This window comes from Watersipora subatra, chromosome 1, assembly GCF_963576615.1.
Source record: "Watersipora subatra chromosome 1, tzWatSuba1.1, whole genome shotgun sequence".
Classification (NCBI taxonomy): domain Eukaryota; kingdom Metazoa; phylum Bryozoa; class Gymnolaemata; order Cheilostomatida; family Watersiporidae; genus Watersipora; species Watersipora subatra.
Genome location: NC_088708.1, coordinates 76,847,534 through 76,866,339, shown reverse-complemented (window position 1 = coordinate 76,866,339; position 18,806 = coordinate 76,847,534). Strand labels below are relative to the sequence as shown.

Below are 18,806 nucleotides of genomic sequence, written 5' to 3'. Positions count from 1 at the left end.
TTTAGTCCTTCAAAATCAACAAATTTGATTTCAGATATGAGAGAATTGACTTACGAGCTGAGCCCCTCAACGCTTTAAGCGTTATGTAAGTATGTCAAGGTATGACTGCACCGCATTGTAATGTCATTTTTTAATGAACTCTCTAATCTTTAGTGATTAGTTCCGGAACACATATAGCACATTCTTGTGAGGCAGATAACTCGTACATATCTAAAGTATCCAAAACTACTCCTATGGTCTCATATATACTGTATGTAGGATCTGTTCATCCCCTGAATAAAATGGTACAAAGAAGAAAACAATGTCTGTTAGTTGAGGTAATGATAGACTTCCTTGCTGGTAAAACATCAGTGTGAGCCAAGTAGGAGTCTGAGTGACATTTCACCGACCTTGAGTCAGAAGGGAGCCGATTGTCAAATACTCTAATGGAGCCATCGCTACAGGCAGCTGTGAGAAGGTGGCTGGCCAGAGAGTCGCAGTTGAGACTTGTCACACAGGCATCATAACCGACAGGCATATCCATAACACTACACTCCTTGCTCACATCAAACATGCGCACCGACTTGTATGCACCACCAAAATACATACAGCTTGTTGATTGTTGCCACTCCATGATCATCCTCGGTATAATATTCCCTATAAAATACAAACAACTGTTATGAGGCATAAATCTAGTGATGACAAACATGTCCTCCAGTTCAAAAGAACTATTTAAAAATATTACAAGTACATGAATGCATAAAGATTTCATATATAACAGATTGCAGCGATAAATCAATAATTCCAGTGAGACTTTTTATGATCCACATGCAAGGGACGGGAGGGAATGGGTGAATGACTAAAAATATTGATTAGACGCTGATGAGATAGCAATACATTGTGCACACTTGTATGTAAAACAACTCTATAGAAGTTGTGACAGCGAAATCTAGAAAAGCAACTTGAACATGACCTAGTAACACTGAAAATGTACACTCAATGTACTTCACATGATGACCAATTGTTTTCATACGCCTATACTGGAAACTTTTTTGAGTAAACTACAGCTAGTTACAAAAAAATTCCTGCCACAACAACCGAGAGTGTTTTCTGTTGGGTTATTAAGTGAGACTGACAGAAAGAAGAAACAGACCACCACAACACCATGGTGGTAATCTTGGTGGCTCCAATAAAGGTGGATGATGAAATGCTCAGAGTAGTGCCAGATCCAGTAGCCAATTCTTTTGGTTAGCTGGTGGTAAGGTTAAACAAGACAAGCGTTATATCAGATATTCACTGGGTTCTATGCTTCGAATGCATTCGGAGTTGACCTCTGCCGACGAATTCGCAGGCTAAAGTTTCAATGATTGGGGGTTGCACTTTATCGATTTTTCCAAGACTATCGTTGTACTCCTCAAAACAGAACTTATCAAAGTAGACTTGCTTCAAGGTCACGGTCACTTCAATTCACGCCTTGTACAATCGTCGCACTAACTCAACCGGGATACTTGATCAGAATTTTACTTATTATTAATAATATTAATATCCCTCTATATTAAAAAACAGCAACAGAATTTACTATTGGCTGTACAAATATTACATGAAAGGTCGCATGAACGACAATCGCTTTTAGTACAACATTTGTTTCTATGCTTGAAGCGTTAAGCATAGAAAGCGGTCTGCACCAGTGCAGTGGGAATCTATACAATCGGTAGGCTCACTTTTTTAATGAGAAAAGTAATAAAATAAATAAGAAAGTAATTATCTGATCGAATGAACGACCTGTCGTTGGCAATACTAGTTATAATATACTTGCGTAATAGTCTGATGAAATGCACAGAATTTTTCACCTCCACTGAGAAGAGTTTAAATAGGTATTATCGATTCAAATCCATCTGCAGTGAGCGCCTTTGTGATGTCAAATAGTAGTTTCGCAGCGAATGCCTTCACACAAATTTTGCGAAGCGAAATGGTATCAAACCCATTCGGATTTTACCGTTTCTCTGATTCAAAGTTGAAGAAACTTTGAATCCATTCGAGGCATGGAAACCGAGTCATTGAGAGCAGTGGTAAACAAAAAGACAATACCTCTTTGTAATCCCCCTAAGTTCAAGCTTGAAAAGCTCGGTGGTGAGACAAGAAAGATTGACTTGTTGTTTACCTTCACTAGACGTAGAGGATCTACCATGACTATAAGGAACAAGCGGGCAAAGTAAACCAATGAGTATTGACGCAATAAAAGCATTCCGCAGGTTTATGTTATAAACGACGCTGACCAATTGAACTCATGAAAAGACCCTGGATGTAGCAGCAATAAGGTAACTTGAGAAACTCGGAAAGGATGTTTCAGAATATTGCTGGAGTAAACATGTTTGAAATCCTGATCAGCCCTTGGAACCTTGACCTATTTCCGTGCTAAACAAAAAAGGGATGAGTCGCTGCCACAGCAGCAACTCATCCCTTTCCTGTTTAACAGCAGCAACAATGTCATCACCTTATAAGGAACACGGACAGCATTCAATGCAGAAGCGGGTGCATTATTACTAAACCAGCAAGAAGAAAAGTTTTTTTAGTATGAAGTCTCCATAACATTTACCAAAGTTGAAAGCATGTTTTAGTAATAGCTGGTGCCATGGCTGTGAAACCAGAGTGGACTAGCGCATGCTGCCTAGCGTACGCTGCCAAACGAGAGCTGCAGGGTAAAAGGATAAGAAATATAAGCAAGCAGCAAGGCCTATTGTTGCAGTTCTATCAAAAACCCAATCATCAGTAAAATCTATAGGCCTTAAAACCGGAAGAATGCTTTACCCACCAGGCAGGGATCTGAGAAAATAATGTACAAACCAAACTTTCTGTGAGGAGATTCTGAAATGGCCTGCCAGGCTGTTACTAAGCTGACCTCACCATGTCGACTACTAGAATTTGTCCATACTCGCACGGCCCCGTCATCTAGGAAAAGAAGCAGTGGTGAGGTTGAGGTTGAATGAACCTCCTATTCTACTATATATATGGAAGCCTCGGGGCCAATACCCTGAGTAAACTGACCGATATTATTGTGTAGACTCACAAAATAACCTCACAAGACACCCTATAGCTAGAAAGCCTAAAATGTAATCAAGTAAAATCAAGGCAAATTCATAGCAAACTAGCTATTTATTGCAATTGAAAGATGGATGTTTGGGTGAGGAAGCCCATGTAAACAGCAAATAAGTTACAACAGGGTACATAAGATATAACATAGCACAGATGGGCACTCGAGTTAACATGCTTGCTCAGTAAACGTGTTGAGGCTCAACTCAACTAAAATGTGATTAATTGCTTGGTATATTTTACTTACTAAAATTGAATTAGCTCTTTACTGTCACTATAAACGAATTGACTCAACTCTCTATTTTCAATTTGTAAAATGACTCGAGTCAAAATGCACCAATACTTCCCTTTATTGTTACTACCTTTATGATTATTACTTTGTAAAAGGAAAATCCATCACGGACAGTGATATCCTAAATAAACCAATCTGTTATTTGATACAGGGAATAAGTGTACAGTATAACGTGGTGATACAGCGAATAAGGGTACAGTATAACATGGTGATGCAGTGAATAAGTGTATGGTATAACATGGTGATGCAGTAAATAAGTGTACAGTATAACATGGTGATACAGCGAATAAGTGTACAGTATAACATGCAGATGCATGTTGGTGATGTAACATGGTGATGCAGTGAATAACATGGTGAAACATGGTTAAATGCTTACATGTAGTAAAGTGTCTAACCTGAAGCGACAGCGAGCAAAGATTTGGCTCCCTCTTGAGGATTTAAGTAGTGCAAACCACTGATTTTGCAGGATTTAGATGTATGATTGTAAAACTGATGAAGTTTGACACTCGCCTCCCAGTCCCAGATCCTGCAGGTGCACAATATCCGTTAGACAGACCATGACTTCAACATTGAAAAGACAATGGCACATGGTTTATAAAGCTATACAATTATAATGCATTACGGGTAAGGCATGAGGCAAAATAATATGAAACAAGCACTAACATTATTCGGTGTGTAAAACATACAATTTACACTAATTGTTCGTACAATCTTGAAAAGATGTCTTAAACAATTGCTATGATGCTAACACAAACAATTAGGTTTACTGTCGAATACCATCCAACTTAAAGGAAAACACGCTAACAAAAGGCATGCAACATACGAGACAGAGTCGGTATCGGCCACAGCCAGCCGGATATCATATGGATGGAACCTAAGATGAACAGGCAAAGTAGACATTCTATTTGAAAAAACTTCTGTGTCAATGGGAGTGTAGGGTGCTTGCAGGTGCTCTCTTGCAGCTTTCACCTTCACTTGCACGTTAGATGTATATATGGCTTGCCTCTGCAAAAAATAACATACAAACTCAACATAAAAATTACACTAATAAACTATTAACTGGTTCAGCAATTTAAATCAAACATCCACCGCAGTCTGAAAAGTTGCCTAAAATGATCTGTTAAATGTGATAGGACTTGCAAATCGTGCTGACTGAAGCACCAATCAAGCACATTTTCGGTTGCTTCACAGTTGCGCAATAAGGTCAACAACCGACCTCTTGCTCGAGCTGCCGCTGATTGGTTGGATGACTAGAACAGAACTCCGCCATGACTGACTTCTCAAACATCTTACAGCACCACTGAAAAAACTCCGTGTCGATCATCTTGTCACATCGACTAGAGGTTGAGTGCTGTAAAGGAAAAGATGGCGGCATTGTGCAAAAACTGCTAACCATAAGACTTGAGTAACCAACCTTAAGTTTGTCGACCTTCCAAATCCTCTACAAATTCAACAGCTTTTACAGCTCTGGTTACACACATACCTGGTTACACAAATACCTGGTTACGCACACATCTGGTTACGCACATACCTGGTTACGCACATACCTGGCTACGCACACACCTGGTTACGCACACACCCGGTTACGCACACACCTGGTTATATACATACCTGGTTATATACATACCTGGTTACCAACATACCTGGTTACACGCATACCTGGTTACACACATACCTGATTACACCCTACCTGGTTACACACATACCTGGTTACACACATACCTGGTTACGCACATACCTGGTTAACACATACGTGGTTACACACATACCTGATTACACCCTACCTGGTTACACACATACCTGGTTACACACATACCTGGTTACGCACATACCTGGTTACGCACATACCTGGTTACACACATACCTGGCTACGCACACCTGGTTACGCACACACCTGGTTACGCACTCACCTGGTTACGCACATACCTGGTTACGCACATACCTGGTTACACACATACCTGGTTATATACATACCTGGTTACAAATATACCTGGTTACACACATACCTGGTTACACACATACCTGATTACATCCTACCTGGTTACACACATACCTGGTTACACACATACCTGGTTATATACATACCTGGTTACAAACATACCTGGTTACACACATACCTGGTTACACACATACCTGATTACACCCTACCTGGTTACACACATACCTGGTTACACACATACCTGGTTACACACATACCTGGTTACACACATACCTGGTTACATACATACCTGGTGCTCAGACGCGTTTCGGCTAGCTGTACCAGACGAAGCCTGCATAAGAAACAGAAGAAAAAAGTGGTGAAAAGACAGAGATTATATCAACTCAAACACGTGATGCCATGGCACGAACTGAACCTTTCTATAAACTATAATGAGTTGTGAGTTATAGTAGATTCCCTACATTTGAACTTTTACAGTTGGGTACACTGTATTATAGTATTTCTTAGACCTTCTACTAGCATCCTTTGACAAATCATCTTTCATGTGACAATTGATCAGAAATTACCATAAAAACAACATCATATCAAATAGACAGAATGTAGACAATATAAACATGATGAATGCATGATGAGGAGCGACTCAGTCTGGAGGTATATGAGAGTGAGTGTGCCATTTATGGTTAACGATTGGCCACGCCTATTCGCAAGAGAAGAGGCCAGAGCAGGTTTCCTCAAGTTATATACTGTGAGGTGCCTACCTTCTGCTTAAGAGAGTTGACAATGATACCAGCCTGCTGAAAAACGGAAGGAAATGGATCAGCTGTCATCTGTAGGAGAGTTCGCCACATGTTGTTGTAGACATTAGTGAGTGCCAGAGTTGAGCCAGTGCTCGGTACTCTTCTGATAGGACTAGCTGAGTGAGCGAGCTCATTCAACCTATCATGGCTGCCATATCCACCATTCATAAAGCCTCCTTCTGTAAAAACACTCATTATATGCCAAATTTTTTGCTAATACATACTGCCAACAGACCAGATGTAAGGGCTTAGTGATCGCGCACACCTCAGCATTGTTTCGATATAATGTACAACTTGTCGATCGAGTTATTTTGCGGTACATAAGGATTGAGATGTTGCAAATTTCACTAAAATTAAACATACTACTAAATGGAGTTTTTATGTCATTGAACAACAACAGCATCCACGGAAAATCAAAATACAAATTACTGACTAGTATAATAGTTGTTCCTTTTAACCGATTAATTAACCAATTAACAGTAAGCTTTCAAGATCTTGATCACAGAAAGTAGCCACTATTCTTCAAACTGTGATGGCTAACGTGTGCACCAGAACATCAAAACTTGACCAACATGCGGTATGTACCATTAGAGAGAAGTAACCACTTGTGTTTGCAATGACCTACACGACAACTGCTAAACACTGTTAATGTCAATATGGCTTCAAATTGGATTTTAGCAATCATAGACTAGCGATAACTTACGAAGCAAATCAGGTAAGAGAGAGTTATAGACAAGGTGTAGAGAGTTAGAAACAAGGTGTAGAGAGTTGGAAACAAGGTGTAAAGAGTTATAGACAAGGTGTAGATAGTTAGAGACAAGGTGTAGATAAATAGAGACAACGTGTAGAGAATTAGAAACAAGGTGTAGAGAGTTGGAAACAAGGTGTAAAGAGTTAGAAACAAGGTGTAGATAGTTAGAGACAAGGTGTAGAGAGTTAAAGACAAGGCATAGATAGTTAGAGACAAGGTGTAGAGAGTTAGAGAGAAGGTCGAGAGAGTTTGAGACAAGGTGTAAGGTGATAGAAACAAGGTGTAGAGTTGAAAACAAGGTGTAGAAAGTTAGAGACAAGGTTCAGAGAGTTAGAGACAAGGTGTAGAAAGTTAGAGACAAGGTTCAGAGAGTTAGAGACAAGGTGTAGAAAATTAGAGACAAGGTTCAGAGAGTTAGAGACAAGGTGTAGATAAATAGAGGCAAAGTGTAGAGAGTTAGAGCGATTACAGACCATTTTTAGACTTAGGCGAGCCAACCAGAGATTTTAACCTGCCCACTGGTGAACTTCTAGGGCTTGAGATGGCTGGAGGACTGTTGGCTACAAAAGAGAAAACTATTGCTTAGATTGAAAGTAAAACCCTTGATGACATTAAGAGGACAACTCTTATGGCGCAAGTAATATCATCGAGCAGTGCTGATCTTACCGATATGCACAGCCAATGCCTCCTCTTCTATAGACTGCCTAGCAACAGTTAAGAATGGTGCCTCTGATATTGCTATGAATCCAGCGATTGCAGCAAGAACTTCCTAAAATAGAACAAACATGGTCTATTAGCGAATATAACTCCCTTTGTTAAATTGAATAGTAATAAAAATGTACAAATACTCCTCACCTCTCGAACCATTGGGGAAGGGTCACTTGACATCTTGCATATCTGTATGCCGACATGGTGGTCAACGTGAATCGACTGCTCCCCCCGACCCTCTACTTGATTTATGAAGGTCCCAAGAGCAAAGAGAGCGGCGCAGCGCACTTCTGGTACTTCATCAGTCAATAAACAAATCAGCTTCTCATGGGCAGTGTCTCGCACACCTGCCCACTTAGCCAAAGGGTAGCGATGCCATATCTGCAATAGCAAGAAGATTTCATGCAAGCTTTTAATAACCAGGCAACTATAAGTGATGAATCTATCTCTATGCTACGAATAGTGAAAATTGGAAAAATATACTGCGAATATAAAGTTCACAAGATATTTATAGAGAAAGTACAAAAGAATACAGAGGAGCAAACTTTATAAGATACATGAAAGCAAAAATGAATTGATAGGATACATGAAAGTAAGGATGAATTGATAGGATACATGAAAGTAAGGATGAATTGATAGGATACATGAAAGTAAGGATGAATTGATAGGATACATAAAAGTAAAGATGAATTGATAGGATACATGAAAGTAAGGATGAATTGATAGGATACATGAAAGTAAGGAAGAATTGATAGAATACATGAAAGTAAGGAAGAATTGATAGGATACATGAAAGTAAGAATGAATTGATAGGATACATGAAAGTAAGAATGAATTGATAGGATACATGAAAGTATGGAAGAATTGATAGGACACATGAAAGTAAAGATGAATTGATAGAATACATGAAAGTAAGGATGAATTGATAGGATACATGAAAGTAAGGATGAATTGATAGGATACATGAAAGTAAGAATGAATTGATAGGATACATGAAAGTATGGAAGAATTGAAAGGATACATGAAAGTATGGAAGAATTGATAGGACACATGAAAGTAAAGATGAATTGATAGAATACATGAAAGTAAGGATGAATTGATAGGATACATGAAAGTAAGGATGAATTGATAGGATACATGAAAGTAAGAATGAATTGATAGGATACATGAAAGTAAGGATGAATTGATAGGACACATGAAAGTAAAGATGAATTGATAGAATACATGAAAGTAAGGATGAATTGATAGGATACATGAAAGTAAGGAAGAATTGATAGGATACATGAAAGCAAGGATGAATTGATAGGACACATAAAAGTAAGAATGAATTGATAGGATACATGAAAGTAAAGATGAATTGATAGAATACATGAAAGTAAGGATGAATTGATAGGATACATGAAAGTAAGGATGAATTGATAGGATACATGAAAGTAAGGATGAATTGATAGAATACATGAAAGTAAAGATGAATTGATAGGATACATGAAAGTAAGGATGAATTGATAGAACACATGAAAGTAAGGATGAATTGATAGGATACATGAAAGTAAGGATGAATTGATAGAACACATGAAAGTAAGGATGAATTGATAGGATACATGAAAATAAGGATGAATTGATAGAACACATGAAAGTAAGGATGAATTGATAGGATACATGAAAATAAGGATGAATTGATAGGATACATGAAAGGATGAATTGATAGGATACATGAAAGTAAGGAAGAATTGATAGGACACATGAAAGTAAAGATGAATTGATAGAATACATGAAAGTAAAGATGAATTGATAGAATACATGAAAGTAAAGATGAATTGATAGGATACATGAAAGTAAGGATGAATTGATAGAACACATGAAAGTAAGGATGAATTGATAGGATACATGAAAGTAAGGATGAATTGATAGAACACATGAAAGTAAGGATGAATTGATAGGATACATGAAAATAAGGATGAATTGATAGAACACATGAAAGTAAGGATGAATTGATAGGATACATGAAAATAAGGATGAATTGATAGGATACATGAAAGGATGAATTGATAGGATACATGAAAGTAAGAATGAATTGATAGGATACATGAAAGTATGGAAGAATTGATAGGATACATGAAAGTAAGGATGAATTGGTAGGACACATGAAAGTAAAGATGAATTGATTAGATCCATAGAAGCAAGGATGAATTAATACAAAACCAACAAAATGAAGAGTATAAGCACACCTGTCCGAGACAAAGCGCACACCAGGTACGCAGTCTGTAGTCCTGTGTGTAGTCGAGAGGCAGCAAGCAGATATAGATTGCCTTGCCCTGATACACACTCTCCTGTCCTGGCTGGTAGTTGTAGACTATCATCGACAAAACAAATGCTGCCATCGTTCTGTACTCTGACTAGAACATAAATAAACTAGAAGTTCCCCTGTCATACAGCCCACTACCAAAGTGATATTGGAAAAAAGAAAGTGTACTGATGGTTGAGAAATGCAATATTAGCAGTCAAATGGAACTGCAGTGCAATAGGAGAACTGCAATGATAGCTGCAATGTACTGGGTGTTATTATGTACAACAAACAGCAATAATGAAAGGAAAAGATTATACAGTCAAACATTGATAACTCAAACTTCACGGGACCGAGTGAAAGTGTTCGAGTAATCAGAGCGTTCAAGTTATCAGAGCGCTGTCATAAGTCCATGAATTTATTAGTAGATACATGTACATATAAAAACTATAATATAAATCAAAAGGATGAATGGCTTGTTTCAAATTAAATGTTTCTAATGTAAAGTTTAAAATTTTTTTATTAGAAAGTATAGAGATTTTTTTCTATCACGTGAGATTGGTTTGTTGTTTGAGGTGATGTGACTGCCAGGACGTTTTCAGATTAAAATTAGCAAAATTTGATCGCTTTTTTGAAATGCTCAGAACAAAATACATGTTTTTTTTTAGTGTTTTAATCAAGATCAATTTTGCCGATTTTTCTTGAAGTTTATGCGAAGGTTACTTCACTTTTCCTTGCCTTTGAAGGACCATTGCTAAGGTTACCTCACTTTTCCTTGCCTTTGAAGGACCATTGCTAAGGTTACCTCACTTTTCCTTGCCTTTGAAGGACCATTGCTAAGCGGATGTTTGATAAAAATCAAATTTCACCAAACCTTCAGAAAATTCGTTGACAGAAATGTTTTGCCGATGATGGTAATAACGAAGCCTACGAACTACTAAAAGTTGAGGTTTATCTCTATGGTTTGAAATAAAGTGATATTCTAAATTGATAACAACCATTTCAGTAGCCGTTGGGCAAAAAACAGTTAAGAGTTAACGAAGTTGAGGTTGAGTTATCTGAAGCAATTTATCGCGGGAACGAACCAAACAAAACAGTTCCGAGTTAACCACGTGTTCGAGCTATCCGAGGACGAGTTATCCATGTTTGACTGTATGTTTATATCTCTCCCCTGCAATAAGAGAAATGCAATATTAGAAGTGAAATGGCAAGCTGTCGTGTAATATAGTTTGAAAGTTGGTTGTGTTGATGTAGAATGGTTTTGACAGCAATCTGTAACAGAAAGCAAACATTAGCATTCACGTGTCTGGAAGTTTTCTGCAAACTAAAGAAAATAAGAGCAAAATAAAGAAATGTTCTTGTCATAAAGGGGCATTGTAGTTTGGCCCGAGCTTGTACATAAGATGTAAAGAAATTTGGCTGATGTTCTAGATAATTTAATGGAACCTTCGGTGATTGGACAAAAAAACATAGGCTGATAAACTGAGTACCACATTTTCGTACCTGTAAATCGGTCTACGCCTCAAATGGTCTATGTTTATTATAGAAACCTTCGGCAACTGGACAATCCCATAGACTGGAGAAATGTGCACATTTTTTTCGTGAAATGCGCATGGCTTTATGGTTGTATTATCTGTCACACGGCTTTATGAGCGTTTTGTTGGCCCGTCTTAATTTTGATTAAAAATACTTGTCAAGTTTTAATGGCGATTTTAGGCCAAATTATTCTTTCTAGTTATGTAAAATCCGATCAGGTGGATAAGTTTTAGGATATTGGCGACACTTTTCAAAAACTTGGTAACATATGTAACTAGGTTTATATGTGTTTTGTATCATTATTATACTTACACTCCACACAAAAATGGTTAACTTTTTTGATGGGATTTCAGTACAAGGGTTGGGGTATGGCCGTCGATGAATAATTTTCGGGAGTTGCGTGCACATATGCATTTATCATAAAGCACCCAAACACTCGCTTTGCTCGTGTTTGGTCGTGGGATTAGTTGATGGTATAGTGGCACACAACATCAAAGCGCACTGTATTTAGTCACAACCAGAGATAAAATACTTATTCATATTAGTTTTATGTTCAGATGTTGGCACCACTGACGCTTTTACCAAGTTAGCGTACTACAATTGTTATCATTGTAACCCCATCAGCTGTATTATTTCTGTTAAAGCACATAAATTACATAATTTTTCCATTATATAGTTCAATACATCAGAGTCTTGGCTTTCAAATGAGTCTATATTCAATACACAAAGAATAATAGAACTATGAAAAACAGGGTGTCAAAAGTATGTCCTGCAATAAAAAAACACTTGGTTGCGGTTCCCACAATGTGATTTCATAATTACTATTTAGCCTAAGGTAGTCAATCCCTTTCGCTGCCATTGAGGCTGCGCTTTTCTGTGACAATCGGTGCTTCGGCGCTGTTAAACCCAGAGAGCGCTAATAATAAACTAGGATTCTAGATAATCAACAATGCCCGGGGATCGTGCATAGACCAATTGAAACACATGTTCTGAGTTAACTAATTATGCTTCAATAAATATGCTGTCGTTGATAAAAGTAATGAAATCACATCGATTAAATTGTGACCTGCGGTTGCGTGGGGGGGGGCTTAGGACAATATGTCAATCGCACTTTCGCGAGATCACGCAATGCTTGAAATTAATTAGTCTCAGTCGTGACCCTCAACATCACAATAAAATGAGAGGGCTAGTGCATAATATCATCGGGAAAACATAGTATGGTGCTTGGAATCTGAGTTATTTATCATAGAAATAATCTGAACATGGAGAACTAATGACACTGATTCCTTTGTCATCTTCATTGGTTCTCTGGAGTTGTCCTACCTTCGCCTGACACTAGCATCATTATTGTAGTTGATAAATATAGGCGGTAAGCAATAAAATAAGCGGTAAGAGCACACAACACCACATAAGAAAATTGTGATGTCACAATTTTCTATACCATTAAACATTTCTGCGGTAGAGCTCTGGGGAAATCCTATAAACACCAACCAACGTCTGTCTCACACGTCAAACAATGACTCATTCGAAAGCCAAGACTTTGATGTATTGAAATATATGATAAAAAAATTATGTAATTGATGTGCTTTAAGCTACCATAAGTGATCATTTTGAATCACTCGAATGCATAACTATAGAATACACATGTAATCTCCTCGTGATGAACACCTTAGATAGAAAATGCTGCTCTCTACATCAGTGTAAAATTTAAAACCTTTGCAAAGCACTGATACAAAAACTGTCTACAGTAAATAAACAAGCAGAAGATAAACTTACTGGCATTTCCCTGTCTTCAAGCACTTGAAGAAAGTATCTGTGTCCACCATCCTTGACTAGGTCTGCCTGACACGACTGTAAACATAATAACATCCCAGGTGATACTTGAGTGAAAATAAGTAGTTTTGAAGAACTGACAACTCCAACAACAGCCATACGACAAGCAGATGGTTCAAGAAATAGGTTCGGAATAACTCACACCATCCACAGACAGTATTTTAGCCCAAATGAGGACAAGTAGAGGTCGAATCTCTCGAGTAGAACCTTGAAGGAGTCGCAAGACGTAAGGAAAGATTCCTACAGATAGGGCCTGCAACAGAAAATCTCAACTGTATTAGTGAATGAGGCGCATACAAAGCTTACAGAAATACTAACATTTGCAAGGAATGACCTAGTGTAAAATGTATCTTTCAGTATATTACTAGGATGAGTGACTGCAAACAAAAATAATTTTCACTCAACTACTCTATATGCTTATGCCATTCAAAATGAAATTGATAGCTTAAGACCTGAATGTTAATACCAACCAAACTGACAGCCTTGGGTCCATGGTCAAGGAAACGACTGAGCAGCTCCAAGGCTCTGAGCCTATGCACTTGGCTGAGCAGCACCTGAAGAACGATGGGCAGTTGATCTGGAGAGCTTGAGTTCACATGAAGATGCTCGAGCCAAACCTGAAAAGCTGTCAGCTGCTCAGAAAAGAAAGTGCTGTACTGGAACTCTGCTTTCTTGCTTGCTATGGCCGGCAGCTGAGAGAGACAGGCATCGAGCGTGTAGTCCCAGGCTTGCCTACCGCATACACCACACTAACTAGCCATAATCACAAGTACGAAATACCTAAGTACTGAAGAGTCGCTTGAAAGTTTTCTACGGAATCGATGAATCTAGTTGTCATAGGGCAATGCAAACAGCCTTGACATTACCATTCAATTAAATGTGTCAATTGATATTTACCCAAATTCATTGAGAGAGGCAGGGAGGATACGCAGTAGCTACTAGAATAACATAGTAAAAGGTAAATCACTGACAAGATTCGGTGTTTCAATTCTACATATCACCGCTGATGCGCATGACACCATGTTTGTAATACGACTAGTAATAGTCTGCTCTTTAAAACAGCCTTCAGAACTTAACCTTCCATAGTAGAATGGAAGCTGCATGAAATTTGATCCAAAGTTAACATACAACATTGTTAATAAATAGCTACCAACATAAATGCTAGCTGTAAATGTTTGAAGCCATGTAGCCACATGGCAACCCTTGCAAGTTGAAATAGTGCAAGCCATTGCTTGTCCCAGTATAAAGAGAGCTAAGAAAATGCTAAGTAGAAAGAAACTATGTCTGGCTATCATAGTTTTTTATACAGCTGGCTAGACAATATAAGAAAGGGTAGAGTGATAGTCCCACATTGCTTTTTCTATACAACTGGCTAGACAATATAAGAAAGGGTAGAGTGATAGTCCCCCATTGCTTTTTCTATACAACTGGCTAGACAATATAAGAAAGAATAGAGTGATAGTCCCCCATTGCTTTTTCTATACAACTGGCTAGACAATATAAGAAAGGGTAGAGTGATAGTCCCACATTTTTGTAGTCTAAATATAATTGTTTGAAAATGGGGAGCCATCAAAAAGTAAGTATCAAGTGGCATAAATTTGTGAACCTTCATGTAGTATTTCTATGGATTAACAAGCAATCTATAAACCTTGGTACCAAAATATTTTTTATAGACCATGTGACTCAAAATCTACGACAATTTACATATGCACCCTTGACAATTATTAGCTTTTATTGAATATGTACCGTATGTCCCGGTAAAGAAATTAATTTGGTAGCGAAAGAAATACTTATGCACCTGCTAATTACTCATCTCTCGTGGTGCACGGGACTGCTGAGCGTACCTAGTATCTATATATATAAATGTGAGTATCTGTCATCCTTTGTATGCCCAGTTAGAGCGATAAAGTATTGGTAAGAAAAAATCCGTTTCGCGGAAGATTTCAACTCTCGACATTCAAATTGTATGTCACCAAACGAGCACGCATAACCACTAGACTAAGCCATTCTTATTACGATCAACTCTTCATTTACTCTTATCATGATCGCAAATTACAAAATAAATATGTACTTGCTATCAGTACCTGGATGAATGTCCGGCATTGCACGGGTATTAAAAACAGCTTATAAACAACGGCGGGTTATGTAGAACTTGTCATTGGTTAATTTGAGTAAGCTAGCTAGTTTAACTATAAGTGTCTAGTTACTCTAGAAAACACAAAGAGCCTGCAGGAAGTTGTCAAATTTAATGGAAGATGACATATATTGACTATTACAGTAAACTGACCACATAGGATGCTGGTGGGTAGGAGGGAGTCGTTGGTTTGACACAACTGTACAGCTATAAGACCGCATTATTCTTTCGGCGAGTAGATAATTCCTAAACAGACTTGCGACCAGTAAATCCTGGCGAAAGAGTTTTTGAAAGGTTTCTGCAAAAGAAGGTGACTCACTACCACAATGACGTCCTAAGCATTCCTTGACAAGAGACCAGCATAAAGGTAGGGCCAGACAAAATGGGAATGGAAACAAGCTGCACCAGATGGCCTGCTCCAGTAGTTTTACGGTTGTACCATTCTGTGTTTCATATAAAAGACATCATAAACCAAAGAGATAGCTCAAGCTTCAGTAAGTAATGAAGGTCAGTTGGATATACATAGTTGGAATTGGCCACCGCATGTTGATAGAGGCATAGCCAAAGTCCAAAACACAAAGGACTACTTATTACTACAATTGCAACACACAGATCTAGTGGACTATCATATCCCATACCTCTGGAGAGAACATTCCACGCTATTGTGTCAGTGATGGCTGTAAATATCCAATTAAGTTCACCTAGCATTGTTCGTCGGTCGTTTAACGCTCCAGGAATTCTAAAATGTCATGAAAAAATTTTCAATGAACTTATTTTACATTTGATGCGGTTTGAACCAGTTATCATGTGTAAAATCCCATTAACTGACAGAGAGAGTTGTCAGCTCTTTTCCTTTAATTAGAATAAAAGCAAAGGAGATTCTCTATTTTATGTTTCGTAGCAAATTAAGTAAATAATTTATTCAGAAAATGCTATCTAAATTACCCAAAAAAAGCATTGCAAAATACTCTAATGATGTGTACATAAAATATGCTTTCAAATTCTTGTCAAATTATTCAAAAACAACAAGTCTCTTACAGGTAGAAATAACAAGTCTCTTACAGGTAGAAATAACAAGTCTCTTACAGGTAGAAATAACAAGTCTCTTACCGGTAGAAATAACAAGTGTCTTACGGGTAGAAATAACAAGTCTCTTACCGGTAGAAATAACAAGTCTCTTTTACGGGTAGAAAGAACAAGTCTCTTACGGGTAGAAATAACAAGTCTCTTACAGGCAGAAATAACAAGTCTCTTACATATAGAAATACCCAGCTAATCGCATATTGGAATAATTATTTTATAGCATACTTATCCACCAATTCTTTTGTTAGTCCTTTAACAAGCTTCCCACTCTGCAGGACATACCACCTGAGGGCCATACGTATTGGAGTCGTCAGACATGAGGTAAACAGGTCCGCAGGTAGGTTAGGATCTTGCGGCAGTAACTCGTTTGAATTGCAAGCGCCAAGGAGTATGCATTGTCTACAGACTTCGCTTCCGCTATTACTGCTTCCAGTACTAGATGCCATACTCTGCAATCAGTTGTCGAATAAAACACCAATGCATACACATTCGTCAAGCGCTTGCCATGCTGATAACTAACGCAGCTTTACTGTAATCAATTCTAATTGATGTCACAGCCAACTGTAAATATCGATGGCTGACATCATAAGCAGATGAAAAGAAACACATCATTCAACTACTGTTTGTGATGTGCAAGCAAGCCATTGACCAATTTGATCTCTGATAAAGGTCTAACTTTTCACCAAGTGTGTTTTAATATATCGCAAAAACGTAATTGCATAGCAGCTGCTCAAGTAGTTATTCCTCGTTTGACTCAGGCCAGATGTACCATAAACTGAGAGAAGTCTGCCAATAAACAGTCACAATGCCGTACAAACGGTACATGCATGCTTTATATGTGAGGAATACAAAACCACGATGTATTATGATCACAAAGGCAACAGTCTCAAAAGAGACGCATAATTGTTAGTTGTTTACCGATTCATTTAACTCCATCTTAACATCTCTCGTCTGCTGAAATTCCGTAAATTTATCGAGTATTAAGGCAGCGTTTGAACAGTCAAATACATAAATGGAGGGCGTACTCATCCACTGCTGTAGAGTATAGAGTGACAGGGGAATGTACTGTGTGTAGTTCTGCAAAAAGTCAAAGAATAAGCCTGAAGATCTTGCGATTGTCATAGAGTTAACACATGATGGATGAAAATAGTATCATAGAGTTAACACATGATAGATGAAAATAATATCATCTACATTGTAAGGAATAAATGACATGCCTGGTTGTTCGTTCACAACATTAACATAGAAAAAGTGAACCAACTAACTAACATAGAAGGAGTCATCCAAGGTTGAAATAAAAGACTGGATGTTTCCTCAGGACAAGTTAGGCTGAATAAAAAAACAGATGAGATGCTCGATGACACAAACTTCTAAACTGCATGGCCTTCTCACCTTGTTAAAAACCCATATTTCACCATTTTCTGTTGGCTTGGGTACTCCATGACCATTGTAATGGAACAAAACTCGCTCCTCCTACAGTAAGACAAGCGGCTGAGAAAGATACTTCCAAACTTAGCAGTTTACAAATCTTTAACACAGCGGCATGACACGCGTATGACATAGGGGAGACAAATCTAAGACAGATTCATTATGACGACACAGTGTGGGACAGCAATACTTTTTATCAACCTTGGCATTTCGTCTTAAAGATTGGCATAGCTTTTTCACTTCCTCCATGGTCGGATCCATACTAAGCTTTGACCGAGCTCTTGGCTGCCACCGCTCATATTGCTTCTGCAGACTTGAGCCTATAGTTTCTAGGGCTTTCTTCGGACTCATCACCAATGGATCTGATTTGGTAAAGCAAGATATAACATATAATTCTATTTGGTAAGGCATGATATAATATATAATACTATTTGGTATGACATGATATAACACATAATACTGTTTGGTATGGCATTATATAACATATAATACTGTTTGGTATGGCATGATATAACTTATAATACTATTTGGTAAGGCATGATATAACATACAATACTGTTTATCATGGCGTGATATAATACATTGCACCCCTGGGTTACAACTTCCTTGTTTTACGGTTTTATTTGCTTGGCGATGGAAACAATGATTTTTTGTCCTCTCCATACTGTATTTTTTCGCCACACGACATCAAAAAAATATGTCTCTCGCAATTCAAATTTAGCAGTTGGTGTGCTAAATAAGTCGAAATAACAAAGATGCCATTATGTTATTCACATCCCTATCAACACCTGAAAAAGATACAATGCTCGCTCTCTCTTAGTTCAGGTGAAAGTTATGGTGAAAATGAAACCAGAAACGGGTAATAAAGATAAGTACGATGACAAAATTTAAGTTCAGTAAAATACATACTAAAACTTAGCCTCAAGTGTGTGTTTAGTAAGCTAAATTCACT

General features: G+C 37.9%; 1 protein-coding gene across 1 annotated transcript in view; it reads right to left on the bottom strand.

The window, feature by feature from the left end:
• Positions 1–18,806, bottom strand: part of LOC137399939 (regulatory-associated protein of mTOR-like) — a 29,329-nt gene that overhangs the window by 7,005 nt on the left and 3,518 nt on the right. The window contains exons 4-23 of the mRNA XM_068086208.1: positions 18,056–18,216; positions 17,819–17,899; positions 17,345–17,503; positions 16,652–16,875; positions 15,982–16,082; positions 15,497–15,641; positions 13,680–13,941; positions 13,352–13,462; positions 13,153–13,227; positions 9,785–9,952; positions 7,704–7,937; positions 7,515–7,617; positions 7,322–7,408; positions 6,059–6,276; positions 5,590–5,631; positions 4,578–4,712; positions 4,185–4,366; positions 3,757–3,887; positions 2,824–2,928; positions 390–636 (exon numbers count right to left, since the gene is read on the bottom strand). Coding sequence (XP_067942309.1) covers positions 390–636; positions 2,824–2,928; positions 3,757–3,887; positions 4,185–4,366; positions 4,578–4,712; positions 5,590–5,631; positions 6,059–6,276; positions 7,322–7,408; positions 7,515–7,617; positions 7,704–7,937; positions 9,785–9,952; positions 13,153–13,227; positions 13,352–13,462; positions 13,680–13,941; positions 15,497–15,641; positions 15,982–16,082; positions 16,652–16,875; positions 17,345–17,503; positions 17,819–17,899; positions 18,056–18,216 — 2,971 coding nt within the window. The remainder of the gene's footprint in view (positions 1–389; positions 637–2,823; positions 2,929–3,756; positions 3,888–4,184; positions 4,367–4,577; positions 4,713–5,589; positions 5,632–6,058; positions 6,277–7,321; positions 7,409–7,514; positions 7,618–7,703; positions 7,938–9,784; positions 9,953–13,152; positions 13,228–13,351; positions 13,463–13,679; positions 13,942–15,496; positions 15,642–15,981; positions 16,083–16,651; positions 16,876–17,344; positions 17,504–17,818; positions 17,900–18,055; positions 18,217–18,806) is intronic.